This window comes from Canis lupus, chromosome 16 (genome assembly GCF_011100685.1).
Source record: "Canis lupus familiaris isolate Mischka breed German Shepherd chromosome 16, alternate assembly UU_Cfam_GSD_1.0, whole genome shotgun sequence".
In the NCBI taxonomy this organism is placed as follows: Eukaryota; Metazoa; Chordata; class Mammalia; order Carnivora; family Canidae; genus Canis; species Canis lupus.
Window position 1 is genome coordinate 34,589,151 of NC_049237.1, and position 20,936 is coordinate 34,610,086.

Sequence of the window (20,936 nt, forward strand, 5' to 3'; positions counted from 1 at the left end):
GGTTGTTCCTCCTGGGGCCTCACGGGGTAAACAACCCCCACTGAGCCCTGCACCAGGCAGGGGGCAGAGCAGCTCCCCCAAGTGCTAACACCTGAAAATCAGCACAACAGGCCCCTCCCCCAGAAGACCAGCTAGACGGACAAGTTCCAGGGGAAGTCAAGGGACTTAAAGTATACAGAATCAGAAGATACTCCCCCGTGGTTTCTTTTTTTTTTATTTTTTATTTCTGTTTGCTTCCCCACCCTTTTTTTTTTCCTTTCTTTCTTTTTCTTTCCATTTTCTTCTTTTTTTCTTTTTTTCTTCCTTTTTTCCTTTTTCTTTTTTCTTTCCTTCTCTCCTCTCTTTTTCTCCTTTTCCCAATACAACTTGTTTTTGGCCACTCTGCACTGAGCAAAATGACTAGAAGGAAAACCTCCCCTCAAAAGAAAGAATCAGAAATAGTCCTCTCTCCCACAGAGTTACAAAATTTGGATTACAATTCAATGTCAGAAAGCCAATTCAGAAGCATTATTATAAAGATACTCGTGGCTCTAGAAAAAAGCATAAAGGACTCAAGAGACTTCATGACTGCAGAATTTAGATCTAATCAGGCAGAAATAAAAAAATCAATTGAATGAGATGCAATCCAAACTAGAAGTCCTAACGACGAGGGTTAACGAGGTGGAAGAACGAGTGAATGACATAGAAGACAAGTTGATGGCAAAGAAGGAAACTGAGGAAAAAAGACACAATTAAAAGACCATGAGGATAGACTAAGGGAAATAAATGACAGCCCGAGGAAGAAAAACCTACGTTTAATTGGGGTTCCTGAAGATGCCGAAAGGGACAGAGGTCCAGAATATGTATTTGAACAAATTATAGCTGAAAACTTTCCTAATCTGGGAAGGGAAACAGGCATTCAGATCCAGGAAATAGATCCCCCCTAAAATCAATAAAAACCGTTCAACACCTCGACATTTAATAGTGAAGCCTGCAAATTCCAAAGATAAAGAGAAGATCCTTAAAGCAGCAAGAGACAAGAAATCCCTGACTTTTATGGGGAGGAGTATTAGGGTAACAGCAGACCTCTCCACAGAGACCTGGCAGGCCAGAAAGGGCTGGCAGGATATATTCAGGGTCCTAAATGAGAAGAACATGCAACCCAGAATACTTTATCCAGCAAGGCTCTCATTCAGAATGGAAGGAGAGAGAAGGAGAGAATGGAAGGAGAGCTTCCAAGACAGGCAGGAACTGAAAGAATATGTGACCTCCAAACCAGCTCTGCAAGAAATTTTAAGGGGGACTCTTAAAATTCCCCTTTAAGAAGAAGTTCAGTGGAACAATCCACAAAAACAAGGACTGAATAGATATCATGATGACACTAAACTCATATCTTTCAATAGTAACTCTGAACATGAACGGCTTAATGACCCCATCAAAAGGTGCAGGGTTTCAGACTGGGTAAAAAAGCAGGACCCATCTATTTGCTGTCTACAAGAGACTCATTTTAGACAGAAGGACACCTACAGCCTGAAAATAAAAGGTTGGAGAACGATTTACCATTCAAATGGTCCTCAAAAGAAAGCAGGGGTAGGGGATCCCTGAGTGGCTCAGTGGTTTGGCTCCTGCCTTTGGCCCGGGGCGTGATCTTGGAGTCCCGGGATCAAGTCCCGCATCGGGCTCCCTGCATGGAGCCTGCTTTTCCCTCTGCCTATATCTCTGCTTCTCTCTGTGTCTCTCATGAATAAATAAATAAAATATTAAAAAAAAAAAAAGAAAGGGGTAGCCATCCTTATATCAGATAAACTAAAATTTACCCCGAAGACTGTAGTGAGAGATGAAGAGGGACACTATCTCATACTTAAAAGATCTATCCAACAAGAGGACTTAACAATCCTCAATATGTATGCCCCGAATGTGGGAGCTGCCAAATAAATCAATCAATTAATAACCAAAGTTAAGACATACTTAGATAATAATACACTTATACTTGGTGACTTCAATCTAGCGCTTTCTACACTTGATAGGTCTTCTAAACACAACATCTCCAAAGAAACGAGAGCTTTAAATGATACACTGGACCAGATGGATTTCACAGATATCTGTAGAACTTTACATCCAAACTCAGCTGAATACACATTCTTCTCAAGTGCGCATGGAACTTCTCCAGAATAGACCACATACTGGGTCACAAATCGAGTCTGAACTGATACCAAAAGATTGGGATCATCCCCTGCATATTCTCAGACCATAATGCCTTGAAATTAGAACTAAATCACAACAAGAAGTTTGGAAGGACTTCAAACACGTGGAGGTTAAGGACCATCCTGCTAAAAGAGGAAAGGGTCAACCAGGAAATTAAGGAAGAATTAAAAAGATTCATGGAAACTAATGAGAATGAAGATACAACCGTTCAAAATCTTTGGGATACAGCAAAAGCAGTCCGGAGGGGGAAATACATCGCAATACAAGCATCCATCCAAAAACTGGAAAGAACTCAAATACAAAAGCTAACCTTACACCTAAAGGAGCTAGAGGAAAAAACAGCAAATAGATCCTGCACCCAGCAGAAGAAGAGAGTTAATAAAGATTCGAGCAGAACTTAACGAAATCGAGACCAGAAGAACTGTGGAACAGATCAACAAAACTAGGAGTTGGTTCTTTGAAAGAATTAATAAGATAGATAAACCATTAGCCAGCCTTATTAAAAAGGAGAGAGAAGACTCAAATTAATAAAATCATGAATGAGAAAGGAGAGATCACTACCAACACCAAGGAAATACAAACGATTTTAAAAACATATTATGAACAGCTATACGCCAATAAATTAGGCAATCTAGAAGAAATGGACGCATTTCTGGAAAGCCACAAACTACCAAAGCTGGATCAGGAAGAAATAGAAAACCTGAACAGGCCAATAACCAGGGAGGAAATTGAAGCAGTCATCAAAAACCTCCCAAGACACAAGAGTCCAGGGCCAGATGGCTTCCCTGGGGAATTCTATCAAACATTGAAAGAAGAAACCATACCTATTCTCCTAAAGCTGTTTGGAAAGATAGAGATGGAGTACTTCCAAATTCGTTCTATGAGGCCAGCATCACCTTAATTCCAAAACCCCACCAAAAGGGAGAATTACAGACCAATATCCCTGATGAACATGGATGCAAAAATTCTCAACAAGATACTGGCCAATAGGATCCAACAGTACATTAAGAAAATTATTCACCATGACCAAGTAGGATTTATCCCCGGGACACAAGGCTGGTTCAACACTCGTAAAACAATCAATGTGATTCATCATATCAGCAAGAGAAAAACCAAGAACCATATGATCCTCTCATTAGATGCAGAGAAAGCATTTGGCAAAATACAGCATCCATTCCTGATCAAAACTCTTCAGAGTGTAGGGATAGAGGGAACTTTCCTCAAAATCTTAAAAGCCATCTACGAAAAGCCCACAGCAAAGATCATTCTCAATGGGGAAGCACTGGGAGCCTTTCCCCTAAGATCAGGAACAAGACAGGGATGTCCACTCTCACCACTGCTATTTAACATAGTACTGGAAGTCCTAGCCTCAGCAATCAGACAACAAAAAGACATTAAAGGCATTCAAATTGGCAAAGAAGAAGTCAAACTCTCCCTCTTCGCCGATGACATGATACTCTACATAGAAAACCCAAAAGCCTTCACCCGAAGATTGCTAGAACTCATACAGCAATTTGGCAGCGTGGCAGGATACAAAATCAATGCCCAGAAGTCAGTGGCATTTCTATACACAATGAGACTGAAGAAAGAGAAATTAAGGAATCAATCCCATTTACAATTGCACCCAAAAGCATAAGATACCTAGGAATAAACCTCACCAAAGAGGTAAAGGACCTATACCCTAAAAACTATAGAACACTTCTGAAAGAAATTGAGGAAGACACAAAGAGATGGAAAAATATTCCATGCTCATGGATCGGCAGAACTAATACTGTGAAAATGTCAGTGTTACCCACGGCAATATATACGTTTAATGCAATCCCTATCAAAATACCATGGACTTTCTTCAGAGAGTTAGAACAAATTATTTTAAGATTTGTGTGGAATCAGAAAAGACCCTGAATAGCCAGGGGAATTGTAAAAAAGAAAACCAGAGCTGGGGGCATCACAATGCCAGATTTCAGGTTGTACTACAAAGCTGTGGTCATCAAGACAGTGTGGTACTGGCACAAAAACAGACACATAGATCAATGGAACAGAATAGAGAACCCAGAAGTGGACCCTGAACTTTATGGTCAACTAATATTTGATAAAGGAGGAAAGACTATCGATTGGAAGAAAGACCGTCTCTTCAATAAATGGTGCTGGGAAAATTGGACATCCACATGCAGAAGAATGAAACTAGACCACTCTCTTGCACCATACACAAAGATAAACTCAAAATGGATGAAAGATCTAAATGTGAGACAAGATTCCATCAAAATCCTAGAGGATAACACAGGTACACCATTTTTGAACTCGGCCACAGTAACTTCTTACAAGATACATCCACGAAGGCAAAAGAAACAAAAGCAAAAATGAACTACTGGGACTTCATCAAGATAAGAAGCTTTTGCACAGCAAAGGATACAGTCAACAAAACTCAAAGACAACCTACAGAATGGGAGAAGATATTTGCAAATGACGTATCAGATAAAGGGCTAGTTTCCAAGATCCTCATTAATTACACGGGGAAAAGAATAGCTTCCCAATGGAGAAATCTGAGAGATACCAGCTTAATCGCAACCAGTTTATCAGCCTCAGTTAATGAGACCTTGACATCATGTACCCTTTGGGCTGAGAAGGGCGGAATGTCATTTCTGTGGCCTTATTGTCAAAAATTTATAACCTCAGTTTAATCATGAAGAAGTATTAGACAACCCCAAACTGAAGGCCATTCTTTAAAATGACTGACCCCGGGCAGCCCAGGTGGCTCAGCAGTTTAGTGCCGCCTTCAGCCCAGGGCATGATCCTGGAGACCTGGGATCGAGTCCCATGTCAGGCTCTCTGCATGGAGCCTGCTTCTCCCTCTGCCTGTGTCTCTGCCTCTCTCTCTCTCTCTATGTGTGTCTCATGAAAAAAATCTTAAAAAAAAAAAAAAAAGCCCAAACTGTGTAAGAGTTTTTTTGACGCCTCAGTCACTCATCTCCAGATTATTTGGTTTCAAAAGTCTCGTTAACTCTTACAGCTTCTTATCTCCATATACATCTTCGGTCCCTGTCTCCCTTCATGTTGTTCAGAGAATGAACAGGAATTTGTAACTATTTCATTGGAGAGAATGGAGTTTTGGACTAAAAAGAGAATGGCCACTGCAGGGAGTTCTCAGGGACCTGGGCCGGCATCACTAGACTAAGATTAGAATATGACGCTCTGGTCCGTGATGACGTAGTTTGTAGTCTCAGGCCCTCCTGCTGCTCACTGTCCAGCCTTTGAGTGTTCTTTTCTCACTGCCTGTGATTTTAGAACGAAATCTTAAATGTGCTACTTCAGACCAGAGATCATCGTGAGTCCTGGATTCAGTCACAGACGCTATAGCTTGTAAACATCTGTTGTAAAATAACTGCTGTCTTGTTGGTAGAGTTTCAGAAACTCTGGAGGAGTGTCACTGTGGATTCAATGGATGAGGAGAAAATTGAAGAATATCTGAAGCGACAGGGTATTTCTTCCATGCAGGAATCCGGACCAAAGAAAGTGGTATGTAGTCTCTTGGGGGGAAAAAAAAGTGATCCTCTATTCTTTGAACTGTGAGCCTCTCTGAAGAGGAGGTAGTCAGTTCTCCCTTCTAGTTTTTTCTGTGTCCTAATCAGTGATCTTGGTCAGATGTAAACCAGTTCCTGTCTGATGTGTTGGGGGCCAGTGGATCTCTGCCCCCGGATGCTGCTACCCAGGCACGTGGGAGCGTTCCTCGTTACCCCTCCAGCCCTTGTCCCAGCAGTGAGTACTCAAGTCATACTGACTGTCCTCTAGTGCCCATTTGTTCCCTCCTGGTTTCTATTCTAAAAGGACTTTGTTTCATCATCTTGGCCTTAATGGCACTCCCTTCCCCCTCGATCTACCACCCCTGTGGCCTCTATGCCTGGCTCTGCCTTAGCCCCTATCACAACCCCTGTTGTCCTTGTCGGCTTTTAGATTCCTTAGGAACCAGTTACCACGTAGTCCGAAAGCCCCATCAGTGGAGGGATTTATAATGGAAAAACTCGGGAATTGCCTTGTACCTGCTAATTGGTTGTCTGTAGTCCAAGGACGAACCTGGTTTGGGGAACACCCTAACTGTAGCTGCTCTTCCCCTCTCCCTTTCCCTTTTCTACTCTCAGTCTTTGGAACTTGCCTTCTTTGTGATTTTGTGTGTGTATGTGTGTTTATTTAATGAATTTGTAGGACTTCTTAAAAGGCAAGGTGTATTGCCCAGTGATCTCCTTGAATTCGTGGAGTTGTAGCACTTTATGAGCTCTTTTCCTGTTATTGCTTAGTTTGTTGATGTTTTTTTAATCATGTGACTTTAAATTTCAAGTACACAGAAAAGAATGGGGAATAATATTTAACAAATCTTTGTGTGCCCATCCACTCCCCCATTTGGTGTAACTCTGTGTTTAGCCATATTTATGTCCGGTCTTTTTTATTGGTAATGGAGGATGTATTTTTAAGCCTAATGATAGAAATGAAAAAGAACTTTATTGCCTCTTTTGAATCCACTTAGTGTCAAGGATAGTTGTGGGAGGTTTTTGTGTCTGCCTAGTTATCCCAGTGGAGCTGTGCTCGGCACTGTCACTCTGGCCTCGTTTGTGGCTGGGAAGCATACTGGGGAGAGTGGGGAGGCTGGGGTGCATGGGAGGGATTGGCACATGAAGCTGGTCCACCAAGCAGGAAAAAAGGTTTCTGCTCATTGTTAATAACATCCTCACTATTCTGCCCTTCTGAGTAGCTGTTTCTGTTTTTACCTTTTCTTATAGGCCCCTATTCAGAGAAGGAAAAAGCCTGCTTCACAGAAAAAGCGCCGGTTTAAGACCCACAACGAACACCTGGCTGGAGTGCTGAAGGACTACTCTGACATTGCTCCTGGCAAATAGGGAACAGTTTTGTTCATGAGCCAGGAGTTAATAAGTACAAAGTCAAGATCTTTCTTGTTGATGCTGGGCTCTGAGGACGTCTCCCCATGCTACTTAGGACTGAGGGGAGAAGCTGTTCAGTTTACAGAACAAGAGCAAATTACCAAACTCAAAGCTTTCTTTAATTGAATGGGCTAATGAGATATGTGATATTCCCTGTTAACCTTCTGTTACTTCTGGGGGAAAGGCGCTTAGCATGGCATGCAGGTGTCTTTGCTACTTCTATTTCTAAGTGGTTCCTGGTTCCATTTTTCTTCCTTTATTACTTTAGAACAAGTTGGCAGATAAATAGTCTTGAATGCAATATTTGTTTATTCCAAAAGAACATATTTATAATAAAATCATTGTAGAAGGAACTCTAAGATGTTCGTGAATTCAGTTTGTTTCTTTCTGTCCTTGTCAATGGCAGACGGCAGCTCCGGTCTTTAACTCCCACAGGATGCATGTTTGGGATGTTGTTGGAAGACTGATTTGTGCTGTGGTGCCAAGCATGTGGATCTCACAATTGGAACAAAAGACGTGCCTCTTGTTAGCAAATGTGATAATAAAGATACACTATATGTAATTTTTAATATTTATTTTTAAAAGCATAAATTAGTATTTAGCTTCTTGGATTTTGCAAGTCATGGGCTCAAGCCATCTCCAGCAAAGATGGATAGAGTCATCTTGCCAACTTGAACATCATCTGTACACCCTGCGCCAACCCTCATGGAATTTGACCCTGATTTTTTTTGCGGGGGAGACTCCCTCTGTCTTCACCTGCTGAACTCATGAGAGCCATTATCAAATATGTGGGTTCTTAGCAGTCATGGTGATTTACAGGAGGGAGGTCTGTGTGGTTATTCCAGCCTTCTATGGCAAACTACAAACTACTTGTTTTCCTTATCTCTGCTTGTCACTTGGGATGGTGGTCCTTTGGGTTGATTCTTACAGTCCTCATATCATAAATTGAAATTGCAGAGGATTATAAAAAAAAAAGATTCAGTGTTCTCAAGAAAGGTGTGATGGTAACCCAGAGCAGGAAGTACTTTATGTAAATGAGCTTTTTTGCTGTTTTAGTTCTTTTTATCCTTTTGATTTATTTCTCATCCATTTATATAGTCCTGTCTTTGTCTCCTCTTTCTTACATCCCAGCCCCCAGACATGGCCCCAGAAGATGTAAAACTGAGGCTCCCCACAGTAATTTAGATTATGGAATGTTCAGTGTGTCTTTGTATCAGGGTTTTGTTTTTTTGGTTTTTTGGTTTTGTTTTTTGCTTGTAAGGAGGAACTTTTAATGTCTAATGACATAAGACTAGTTTTCTTTCTTTAAAAAAAAAAAAAAGGATTTAATTTATTTATTCATGAGAGACACAGAATGAGAGAGAGAGAGGCAGGCTCCATGCAGGGAGGCTGATGTGGGACTCGATCCCGGGTCTCCAGGATCACAATCTGGGCCGAACGTAGTGCTAAACCGCTGAGCCACCCGGGCTGCCCCAAGACTAGTTTTCTTGTAAAAATTCTGAAGCTAGCTTATCTCTAAGTATGCCTACTTTTTGGTCTATAAACACCATTCTGTTGTATTTCCCTGTTATATTAGGTATAGTTGACATAAAGCAGGAGTTTATTTTTTAAGATTTTATTTATTCATGAGAGACAGAGAGGGGGAGTGGCAGAGACACAGGCAGAGAAGCAGGCTCCCCACAAGGAGCCTGATAGGGGACTCGATCCCAGACCACAGGATCATGCCGAGCCAAAGACAGACACTCAGCTGCTGAGTGTCCAGCGTAATGATTTCACTTAAAATATATTAGGAAATGATAACCGCAGTAAGTTTAGTTACCACCCATCATCTCATATAAAAAAATAGAAAATTTTATCCATATGGTGAGAACTCTTAGAATTTGCTCTTAATATATACCATATACATCTTTCATATATACCACAGAGCAGGGTTAACTATCATCATGCTGTACATTACATCCCAGTACTTACTTGGAACTGAAATTTGTACCTTTTAACCACCTCTGTCCAATTTCCGCTGGCCCAAACCTGCCTTTGGTAACCACAAATGTGATCTCTTCTGTGAGTTTCCGGGGTTTTTTTGTTTCGTTTCCCCTCATCTCTCTTTTTTTTTTTTTTAAGATTTTATTTATTCATTCAGAGAGAGAGAGAGAGGGGGGCAGAGACACAGGCAGAGGGAGAAGCAGGCTCCATGCAGGGAGCCCGATGTAGGACTCGATCCCAAGACTCCAGGGCCACGCCCTGGGTCGAAGGCAGGCACCAAATCGCTGAGCCATCCAGGGATTCCCTCCACTCATCTCTTAATAGACGTTTAAGTTATTTCCGTAGGGATGCAGATAGCTCTTACACATACTATTCTCTTTTACTTCAGCTATATTACCAAAAGTGAAATTGCTAGATCACTTGGTAGTTCTACTTTTTTTTTTTTTTTTATTTTGAGAAACTTCCATGTTTTCTATAGTGGCTGTACCAGTTTCCAATCCCACCATTAGTGCACAAGGGTTCCCTTTCTTCCACATCCTTGCCGGCATTTGTTCATTTTTTTCTGATGCTAGCCATTCTATTAGCTAATAGTAATTTTAATTTGCATTCCCCTAATGATTAGTGATGTTGAGCATCTTTTTCATGTGCCAGTTGGCCATTTGTATATTTTCTTGAGAAAATACAGGTTTTAGGGATGCCTGGGTGGCTCAGCAGTTGAGCATCTGCCTTTGGCTCAGGGCGTGATCCTGGAGTCCCGGGATCGAGTCTCACATCAGGCTCCCTACATGGAGCCTGCTTCTCCCTCTGCCTATGTCTCTGTATCTATCTTAAAAAAAAAAAAAAATACAGTTTTTAGTTGGATTTTTCTTTTTTTTTTTTGCTGTTGTAGTTTAATATTTTTGAATGTTAACCTCGGGCATCCCTGGGTGGCTCAGCGGTTTAGTGCCTGCCTTCGGCCCAGGGTGGGATTCTGGAGTCCTGGGATCGAGTCCCCCGTCGGGCTCCCTGCAGGGAGCCTGCTTCTCCCTCTGCCTGTGTCTCTGCCTCTCTCTCTGTGTATCTCTCATGAATAAATAAGTAAAATCTTAAAAAAAAATGCTTTTGCTGTATCCCATAAGTTTTGGTAGATTGGGTTTCCCTTTTGTTTGTCTCAAGATACTTTCTGATTTCTCATTTAATTTTTTTCTTTGATCCATTGGTTGTTCAGGAGCGTGTTCAACTTCCATGTATCTGTGGTTTTTCCAGTTTTCTTTTATTGATTTCTAGTTTCATACCATTGTGGTCAGAGAAGATAACTTACCATGATTTCAGCCTTCTTAAATTTACTGACACTTATTATTTGGCCTACCATGTGGTTTATCCTAGAAAATGTTACATGTGTGCCTGAGATGAACGTGTAGCTTGCTATTGTCAGATAGAATGTTCTATATGTGGTTGTTGGGTCCATTTGGTCTATAAGTATTGTTCAGATCTGTTTTCTGTTGGTTCTCTGTCCGAATGATCCATTCATTGTCGAGAGTGGAGTGTTAAACCCCCAACTATTCATGTATTGCTCTTTATTTTACCTTTTAGCTGTTAGTTTTTGCTTTACATATTTGAGGGCTCTGATACTGGTGCATAAATATTTTTTTAAAAATATTTTTGAAGATTTTTATTTATTCATGAGAGAGAGAGGCAGAGACACAGGCAGAGGGAGAAGCAGGCTCCCTGTAGGGAGCCTGACGCGGGACTCGATCCTGGGTCTCCAGGATCATGTCCTGGGCTAGAAGGCAGGCGCCAAACCGCTGAGCCACCCAGGGATCCCCTGGTGCATAAATATTTACAGTTGTCATATCTTCCTGAAGGATTGACCTTTATCATTATATATTGACCTTTGTATGTTTTTACCATTTTTATTTCAGGTTTATTTTGTCTGAGATATATGTAGCTACTCCTTTTTTGGGGGATATCATTTCTTTGAAGTATCTTTTATCGTCCCTTCAATCTTAGTCTGTGTATGTCTTTAAGGCTAAAGTGAGTGTCTTGTAGGCAGCATTTCATTGGATCTTATTTTTTAATACAGTCAAGGTGTTTTCTGTATTTCAATTTTTTGATTTAAAAAAAAATTTATTCATGAGAGACAGACACAGAAGGAGAATCAGGCTCCCCGTGGGGAGCTCAGTGTGGGACTCAATCCCAGGACCCTGGGATCACGACCTGAGCAGAAAGCAGATGCTCACCTGCTGAACCACCCAGGTACCCCAAAAAAGTCCTCTAGTATTCTTATGTGGGTTCCTTTGCATGTAATTTCTTTTGCTGCTTTCAAAATTCTTTCTTTGATTTTTTAAAAAAGATTTTATTTATTCATGAGAGACACAGAGAGAGAGGCAGAGATACAGGTAGAGGGAGAAGCAGGCTACGTGGGACTCAATCCCGGGTCTCCAGGATCATGCTCCGGGCTGCAGGTGGCGCTAAACTGCTGTGCCACTGGGGCTGCCCTCTTTCTTTGATTTTTAACAACTTTTTTTTTTTTTTTTTTAATGTGTCTTGGTGTATCCCTATTTGGGTCCAACCTAATTGGGGCCTTTTCTTTTGGGCCTCAGGGTCTGAATGTCCCTTTTCTCTCCCAGGTTTGGGAAGTCTTTTGCCAGTATTGCTTTACATATACTTTCTCCCTTTCTCTTCTGGAATTCTCATACCATGAGTATTGTTTCTTTTGATTGTCCAGTAAATCCCACAGGTTTTCTTAATTCTTTTTCATTCTTTTTTCATTTTGCAACTCTGGATGATTTTTTTTTTTGACTGGATGATTTTTAATCCCCAGGTTGCTGATTCCTCTACTTTTGAAACTCTTTATTAAAAATTTTTAGTGCAAAAAAATAAAATTTTTCAGTGTAGTCATTGTATTTTCAGCTTTCGAATTTTTTTTTTAGTGGTTTCTATTTCTTTGTTGAACTTCTCATTTTGTTCATTTATTGTTTTTTGACATTGTTGTCTGTGTAATTCACTAAACCTGAAAAGGATTATTTTGAATTTTTTGACAAAGGTCATAGATCTCCTTTTCTTTCAGACTGTGCACGTTTACTTTAGCAGAGACATTCATTTGTGAGCTTACTTTGGGTTTCTGGAGCTGTCTGCTAGTAACATCATTGGGCAGGTAGGGTTTCCTATCAGGTCTGTATTTTGATGAAGCCACTGCCCAAGTTCCGAGGTCAGGGGTTGGGGGGTAGGTATTACTGGCTGAGAGCAGTTGGATAGGACCACTGGCTTGGTTCCTTGCCAGAGTGAGTCTGTAGGGTGGACTCTCCAATTGCCTGGGTTCTCTGGTCAGGTTTTCTAGATGGTCAGGACTTGGTACCGTACTCAGTAGGTGGGGCTATGAATTAGCCTCTCTACCATGGTTGGGCAGCAGGACAGGCCTCAGGGCCTGCATGGCTCATTGTCTGGGTACCCACATCCGGCATGACTGTACATTGAATTCTCTGCTTAGTTAGAACCCATGATTTTGCGCTACACGTGGAGAGTATGTGTTCTGTTCAGGTGCTACCATAAGCAGGGCTGTTAGGTGATCCACGCAGCTCCCTGTGTGCTCTGGTGAGGCTCCCTGGCTGGCGGGGCTGAAAGCCGTATTCAGCAGTGGGGGAGCTACAGGTCAGTCTCCCTGCCCAGGCTCAGCAGAACCAGCTTCAAGGTCAGTAAGACTTGCCTTGATCTAAGCCAACCCACATCCCAGATTCTCTTGCTGAACTGGGCCACTGGCTTTGCTCTACAGACTACTGAAGTCTTCCTGCCACTCTGCTTGAGCGTCTTGGGCTACGCCGCTCTCCAGATGTTCTGGCCAGGCTTTCTGGTCAGGCAGGGGCCTGAGCTATACTCCTTCCAGGGCTGGAAAACCTCTTCACTTGAGGACTAAAATCAGGCAGCTCTACACCCCACTGGGTTCCCTGGTCAGACTGGATCACCTACTGACTTCTGCAGATGAACAAAGCCACTGGTTGGAGCTGCTGCTTGGGTGCTACGGGTCAGAACCCAGGCCACTGCGGTCTGCGTGCTGGCTCCTGCGAGCCCTTCCTGCCTTCTCTGTCACGGTCAGATTCCTAGTGGTCAAGCTCCGCAGATTCCCCTGAAATCCTGGTGCGGCCACACCAGAGTTGGGGCTCCTGAGAAGTGACCCACAATGTTGGGAAGCTTGATGGCCACCCTGGCTGTTCTTCCCACTGGAGGAGCTGTAGGCCAAGGGGGGCAGTGCAGTCAGTGAGTTGCTGCTCCTTTTATTCTACTGATAGGGTGTGTCTTGGTCTCCGTGGCACAGGAGGGTGCTTCAACCTCCCCTTGTGTTCCAGAATTTTCTCTGTAGTCTTGGCCTTGTATAGTTGTTCTTGTGAGGGGAGCAAAGTCAGGAATGACCTAGGTTGCCATTTTGGTGGTATCACTTGTCACCATCCTGTTGTATTGATTAGGTCTGGAAATGCATTTCAGACATCTCAAACACTTCATCTGGTTTTGCAAGGAGAAATACCTGAAGGCCGCCGTCAGATTCTCAGGTGAGCTACCCTGCTTCCAGGTATGTGCTATTAGTAGTTTCTAGCTAGGCCTGTGCTCCCGGTATTGTAAACCGGCTTGTTGATTTCTTTTGTCTAAGCTCCTTTCAGAACTAAAGAGATTGAGATGTAGAGAAATGCAGTATTTTGCTAAATGGTCATGCTTGCAAATTCTGTAGCTTTACCTCATTTACTTGCATTTTTTAAAAAAGATTTTATTTATTTATTCATGAGGGGGGTGGCAGGAGACACAGGCAGAGGGAGAAGCAGGCTCCATGCAGGGAGCCCAACATGGGACTTGATCCCGGGTCTCCAGGATCAGGCCCTGGGCTGAAGGCGCCGCTAAACCGCTAAGCCACCCGGGCTGCCCAGTTGCTTTTTTTTTTTTTTTTTTTTAATGTTATGCCTTGATCGCCTCTGCCCAGTATGTGGGAGAGAGATTTCTCTATCTACCTGTTCTTGTGGTATCGGGATTGGGGCACCTGGTGACACATGGGGAGAGATACACCTTTGTGGGAAGTTGTGAGAGGGACCCAATTGTGTCACAACAAGAAGGCTTTTACCTTCTTGGTCTAAAAACAGCCACTAGAAATTCAAGTTCAAGGTGGAGTCCCGCTCTTGCCTCAGCCCATTTCTGCTGGGCCTGCTGGCCATCTAGAAGCAAGTGGGAGTGGGCATGGCTGGGTGATTTAAGATGTGAAGACAACCCGCAGTGCATTTTATTCTATAATTGATGACATTTGAGGCTTTTAGGGGATAGAGAAGAGGCAGGTGGCTGTGCCTGGGCAAAACGTAACGAACATACGGCTGCTGCTGTCACACCCTAGATGACGGAGGGGCACCTGTTGCCCGAGCAGCAGAGGCCCAGCTGGAAGGCAGTGCGGGGGACACCCACCGTGTCCAGTCCGTGTTCGTGGGGAGGGCACTATGAATACGCCGTCCGTGATTTGTTCGGTGAGCTGTTTGAAATCACCAGCACACATGTTCTGAGTGTGGGATGATGGCATTTGGATTTGTAAATTCCCCATTTCCTACCAGCTAGTGACGATTTTCTGAGGCCGGAGGGTGAGACTCAGTGTCCCCTCTTCCTTGTAGCTGCTGATTAGGTTTCATTTGCCAGGAAGATAGGGGGTTTTGTGAGGCTTTTCCAGATTGTTCTGAACAAGCCAGGACCAGCAGTCAACGGCGTAGCAAGGCTGGAGTGGCGCTGCGGGGACAGCAGTGACAGGCCGGCCTGTCGTCAGCGTAGTGCTGTCCCTGGGGCTTCATGTAGGACATTATGTTCTTGCCCAGCGTGTCTTTTGTGAGCCCGTCCTGAGCTTGTCCTAATAGGTGTTCTGTGGGAGCAGAGGGTGGGCTGCAGATCCTAGGTCCTCTAGGAACCCCCCTTGCACTAACTGGACCTTGGAACGTGCCGCCTGGCCTGTCGTGGGAGTGTCGTGTTGAGTGAGTGCAAATTGTTTAATCTGTATGCCCTACTTGGGGCTCAGACTCAGAACCCAAGATGAGCACAGTGGGTTTTAGTGTAGGCGTCTTGAGGGCAGTTTCAGGTAATATCTCACCAGTAACAAGTATTCTAGGGCCTTCTGAGGATGTTGGAAGTGTGTGGCAAGAGAGGGTGCGGGATTTAGAGCTGGAGCTTCAGGGCAGCCACATGCCGCCGCTCTTCAGGCCGGTAGGAATGCCCTTTTCACCCAACTTTCAGATACCCCAGTGGTGTGGAGCACGGGGAAATCTGAACGTACTCCTCGGGCTCAGCGTTCCCTGCTCAGAGCCCCCAGGAACAGCTAGCGGATTGGTCACCCCAAAACCAGCTGAGTAGATACGGAATTCAGAGATGAGCCACACCTCCTCACGCTCAAGAATGTTCTTTATGCCACACAAGTCAGGACCCGAAGATGCCATGGGGTCCTAGGCTTTGGGTGAACCTCAGAGGTGAAGGCCGGGATCGCCCAGTTGGTCCAGCATCTGTGCGGTGAATCTGAAGCCCATGAATGATCACCTGGAAGCGTACCTTTCATTTTGCAAGTGTTAGGGTTCTTTTCCAAATTAATTTGTAGTTTTGTCTCAGAGATGGAAGGCATAGTATTCAATTTCAGGTGTCAGCTTTATAGCCAGCCCTGTGCTCACAAGTGGCCCAAGTGAACACGAAGGGTCACTTGGCAACCAGACAAAACCAATGACTGAGTGGCCGTGTTCCAGGGTGACAGAGAATATGGATTTTCATACCGGTCAGTGGGGACATACTTGATACTCCCACTACATCAGTAAATACCATCCAGTGTGGCACGTGTGTGTCTCGATGGTCACCAGCAGAGCGCTGCCCGGGCCCGGGGGACACAGTGTATGGACGTGCTGGTGCTGAGCTGCTGGCTGGGATGGCGCGTCCCAGAGCAGCACCTTTGGGGCCAGCTGCCCTCCATTCCCAGACCGCCCAGTGCCCCCCTGCCTGTGGTCATACTGAGGCTCCAGGGCGTGCGCAGGCGGGACTGGGACCTGCTTTGGGTGGGTGGTCCCTCCGCAGAGGGAGCACTGAAGGACACTGGGCCCTCTGCGTCAGCGCCCACCAGACTACTGGATAGGTACTCCTGGTTGTTGCGGTTACTCAGAATGGAGCACTGTGGGTTCCTCCGCCCCTGGGGTGGGGGGGGCAGAAGCGGTGGCTAAATGGGTCTATGAGTCACTGGCCTCAGGCTGTCCCTGCTTTGGCTTGCCACTTAAAAGCTTCGCAGGCTGACTGGGTGCGAGGTCTGTTGGGTGTGATAAAAGGCATCCAGGAGGGAGCGGACCTACCTGGAGATCCTCCTCCAGGGTCTAGGGCATCAGCGGGTCACCCCGTGCCCCCAGCTGAGCAGTGGCAGAGGCTGCTCTCTGGCTGTCCCATCCCATCCCCTTTCCTCAGGCCTTCTGGCCTCAGCTTTGTCAGCACCGAGAATGGGAAAGAACCTGCTGGGCTGCAGGGTGGGAGGCTCTTGCTTGATCTTGCAGAAAATAATTGGCCAAGCAATGGTGTGACAGCTGGAAAAAGCACTTTATTTAAAAATGACAATAGAAAAGTACCTTTAAACAGTTTATAAAAGTATAGTAGGCTGTGTGGCAGTGTGTTTTCCTTAGAAACAAGAGTATAGAAGTCTCCCCGGGAGCCGTGTGGTGTGGAAGGCATAAGCAGGCTTTGAAGGGGCCCCCCTCGCCACCCCAAGTGTCGTTCCCCGCCCCCCAGCTCTTTTGTTGTCTCTTTTGTGAGGACCTTTAGAAGCCGCTTGATCTCTTTATTTCTAGTGGAAAATAGCCAGCTCCCCACCCCAGAACCAACCATGTCATGGTTCAAACACGGAAGTCTTCAGCCCAGCGGGAGAATAAGCCGCCAGCCAACTGATGAGCTCCATCAGCAGATGAAAATTCTTAGGTCAGTTTATTTTTACACAGGCTCTTCCACCACAAGGGGGGGAGGGGGAGACTGAGCTGTCACCGACTCTGGGAAGGCATCCGCTTCCAGCACCAGACTGGTTTTGAAGCAAGCTGAACAGTGTTCCCTGCAAAGGCCCGGGGGCCGCGCCCTCTCTCTCTCCGGCCGGTGCAGTGGGTGGTGTCACCGTGGGCGCACAGCCTTCGAGAGAGTGCTGTGACGAGGCTTCATCTGGTGTGGTGCTGCCCCAAGCCAGGACCAGCAGCTCAGTTCAACCAAGGTTTTGAAAAATCACTTGGGCGATAGGAGCTGCCTGTAGCAGCCAGCTAGCTGTGTACGTGTGTGCCTCCCCTGGGGGAGGTGTGCGCAGGTGCGTCTCGCACGCAGGGTGAGCCAGTGGCAGGATAACTCACCTCAGACCATAGCAAAACCCACCAAGGCAGTTTGCATGGGCTCCTCGGGAGCTGCCAGGGCTAACGGCGCATGTGGATCTGGAGCGCGAACCGATGAAAGGCTCGTCTAGCTATCAGCGTGTCATCGTGGGAACAGCTCCTGCAGAGTGTCCTCGTAGACCTGGGGGTGCGTACCCAGCCGGGCCGCAGGTCGCCTGCTCCTAACCTCTGACACGGCTTTCTTACATTACCCCGGATCTAGCCAGGCAGGCAGACTGCCAGACGTTCACCATACGATTCCAGAAATTTCATAATATTTAAAGACATGCTTCGAACATGCATCTTGGAGGAGAAAAAATAGATATTTTTAATTACAAGCATTCAAAAGTCAAGCACAAAAATTGTGATCCAAACCAGTGTAAGATCATCCATCCTCTCATACTTAAAATGTTTGGTATAAAAATACTCACTCTCTTGGTTTATTGTTGACATCTTTTATGTTTTGTTTGAAAATATCTCCAAACTGTACAGAAATGTCAGACCATGCGTTCACAAATAACACACTATTTCTTAAAATTATACAGTGTAAAAGAGTAAAACATTTTTATTATATTTTTTCTTCGAGAAAAACAGATGTGTGATAGAGGCTGTGGCAAAGTCTTGAAGGGACCAAAACTGGGCAAGGTGTTTTCAAGCCTGAAACAGAAAGAGAACGTGTGAGGGGAGAGCTCACCTCCCGGGGAGCGGCTGGGAGCTTCCCTAACCCAGCAGGACGCGTGGACGCCCGTAGGACGCACCAACTGACCCTCCAGAGACCCCTCCTGGGAGCAGGGTTCTCACCGTGGACACACGGGCAGTGTATGTATTTCTCGCCACAGACGTTTCAGGAGCTGCTTCCTGGCATCTGCAAGGAAGTGCTCACGTGTGTTTTGCTTGGTGGCAAACAAAACAAGCCTCTGACTCCTCCCTGAGATTTTTCCTGCCACGTGCACGGTCCCAGTGTGGTTCTACGGTTTTCCTAACTTCCATCACGGCTGCACAGTGAACCTCTACTGTTCCTCTGTCCCTGTTTTCCTGCCGTCTCACCAACACGCTGGACTCATAAAGGTGTGGAAAGGTCTCGGCAGGAGTAACGGCAGGCACCAGAATGCTGTGCAGGGCAGTGCTTATTTGGGCGCGGGAGGAAGCTATGAAGACAGCGTTAGTAACACCCATCTAACTCTCCCAAGTGAGCCTTATTTGGGACGATGTGTATTTAGCCGTGAATCTCGAGGTGAGACACCTCCCGCGAACAGTCCGGAACATCACAAACGGGACGATGCTGGGAAATCCTCCTCCTAAGCCAAGCCTGCACTAGTGCTGTGACCCGCTACACCGTGGCACAGCCTGTGAGCAGGTGCAGCAGAAAGATCGGACCACGAGTCGGAAGATTCAGTATCATCACCACAAACCTATGGTTCATGGAACACTCTGCCTCGGGAGAAACTGGGGTGCGCTTTCGAGCACAGGATCTGGACATTCAGAGTCTCACCTGTGACGTCAGTGACACTTAACCGGTCCCTTGAGCCTGTTGCCACTATTCGCTAGCTCATCAGTTTAACTCTGCTGCTCCTAGCGAGGCCCGGCCGGAGTGCCCCGGGGTGGGAGACGCGCTCCCGGGTCAAGGTCAGGGAGGCCCGGTGCACACAGCACCCCGGTGACCCCCGCCCGCCTCACTCTCAGCAGAGCTCTCTGAAATGCCAGGACAGAGATTCCGCCTGGGAATCTCCCCTCGGACTGTGTTGCCTCCCTCTGGTGCCCAGCTAAGGACAGGGTCCTGGTCGGCCTGGCAGGTGCCCGGACCCATGCACAGCGCGTCCCGGGCACGCGCCGCACAGCCGAGATGCTCTGAGCGGGGTCGGGCCGGGGGCCCACTCCTGAGCGGCATCTTTTTGCCACACCTGGACTCGGACCCAGCGGGACGCCGGGGGTGGCAGGGCCGGGGCTCTGGGCGTCGTCTCGGGCTGGCACAGCCCACCCTCCCGTCGAACCCAGGCCCCATCGGTCCCTCAGACGCCTGAGCTGCTGCCCTTGAACCACCAAAGGAGCCTCCACCCTGGTGCCCCCAGGAAACCCGCTGCCACGCGGGGGCCACAAGCCACCTGCCCCCACCGTCCGGGCTCGTCGGGCCCCGAACGACAAGTCCCACATCGCCCAAACCCGGCCACAGCCAGCATCGCGAGCTGGGTGCCAACTGCAGGAGCTGGGCTCCGAGGACCCGCAGCCCCTGCGGCTGCTCCCAGTCGGGCACAGGTCACGGACGGGCTCGTGTGGGGACACAGAGGAGAAGGGGCTGGCTGCTGTGAGGGCCCCTGCCCGCGGGCTCAGGGGGGACGCAGTCCCTGTGTCACCCAACCCCCTCCCGGGCATCTGCTCTCTTCCTGGGGCAGGCACACGTCGCTACCCGGGCCCTTCTGGCTCCACAGCCAGTTCCTGGACGGTCGTCCCCGTGCCTATCAGCTCTGCCCCGGCCATTTCTGCTGGGACCCCAAAGGCACAACAGTCTAAACCCCGGCTCACACCTGCCCTTCCCACGGCTCCAGCCCTCCCGCAGCCCCTGGTGACGCGGACACGGCCCACTCCCTCAGGTGACGCTTCCCACCAGGCACCTCCGGCCCCATCTTGGGCTCACCTCGCCCAAGGTGGACTCACCTAATCCGAGTCTTCACTTTGCTGGGGCAGCAAGAGGACAAAGATTCTGAAAACACCTGCCCTGCCCGCACCCCCCCCCCCCCACCCGCCGAGACCCAGATCCCCAGCACATCCCTCCAGGCTCTCGGCGGCTTGGTCATGATCCGCTTACGCCGCGACGCCGGTACATACCCTTCCTCCTCCTGTTCCTGCAAACCCTGAGCCCCGGCCAAGAGTCCTCCCCGGCCAGGCCACAATTTGGGTTTCCCAAAGAGCATCTTGGACGACTTTTGTCCCTCACGCTACCTTCTCCAGCCCAGACACAGTCCCTTGTGTGTAGCAGAAATTCCGACACCTGCACCCTGCTGCACCCTGGGGCAGTAACGGAAATGGGGGCCACGGACAGCCCGGGGCACATGGCACCGAGGCTCGGTTCCGTAGTCTGGATAAGGCCCCTGGCTGAGCCTGGGACACCCTCAGCACCCGCCGGGGGCCTTCTAGAGAAGCACGGATGGGGGAACAGGAAGGTGCCCAGCAGCCCCCCTGACCTCCCAGTACCCTGTCCCCTTCCCTGGACTCCAGAGCAGGGAGCAAGGTGCATGAGGCTGGCCAACTGTGGCTGATCAGAAAGGCTTTGAAGTGGAAACCGTGGAGAGGAGTGGAGAGAGAAGGGGGGACGAGAGTGGACGGTTTCCCGAGCTTTGCCGTAACTGCGCTCTGTAGATAGAACTCTCACATGGGAAAAGAATGCGTCCACATGGCCATAGAGGTTCCCAGACTGAACAGAAGGTCAGAATGTGGCTATTTCAGTCCCTGTAAACAAGGAAGGGGTTTAGTTAAGAACGGAGTTCAA

General features: G+C 47.0%; 2 protein-coding genes across 21 annotated transcripts in view; one reads left to right on the plus strand and one right to left on the minus strand.

Moving 5' to 3' along the window:
* Positions 1–7,471, plus strand: part of GTF2E2 (general transcription factor IIE subunit 2) — an 80,314-nt gene extending 72,843 nt beyond the window's left edge. For both annotated transcript variants that reach the window (XM_038560179.1, XM_038560180.1), the window contains exons 7-8: positions 5,582–5,697; positions 6,954–7,471. In XM_038560179.1, the coding sequence (XP_038416107.1) occupies positions 5,582–5,697; positions 6,954–7,070 (233 nt within the window). In that variant the 3' untranslated portion in view covers positions 7,071–7,471. The remainder of the gene's footprint in view (positions 1–5,581; positions 5,698–6,953) is intronic.
* A 10,285-nt stretch (positions 7,472–17,756) lies between these two features.
* The window catches only part of RBPMS (RNA binding protein, mRNA processing factor), a 173,209-nt gene continuing 170,029 nt past the window's right edge, over positions 17,757–20,936 (minus strand). For 13 of the 19 annotated variants that reach the window (XM_038560191.1, XM_038560203.1, XM_038560183.1 and 10 more), the window contains one exon: positions 17,871–18,109. The gene's annotated coding sequence lies outside the window, so the exon portion shown is untranslated. Of the gene's footprint in view, positions 18,110–18,210; positions 18,318–20,819; positions 20,897–20,936 lie in introns of all 19 variants that reach the window. The other 6 variants (XM_038560204.1, XM_038560187.1, XM_038560184.1 and 3 more) reach the window with 3 other exon arrangements.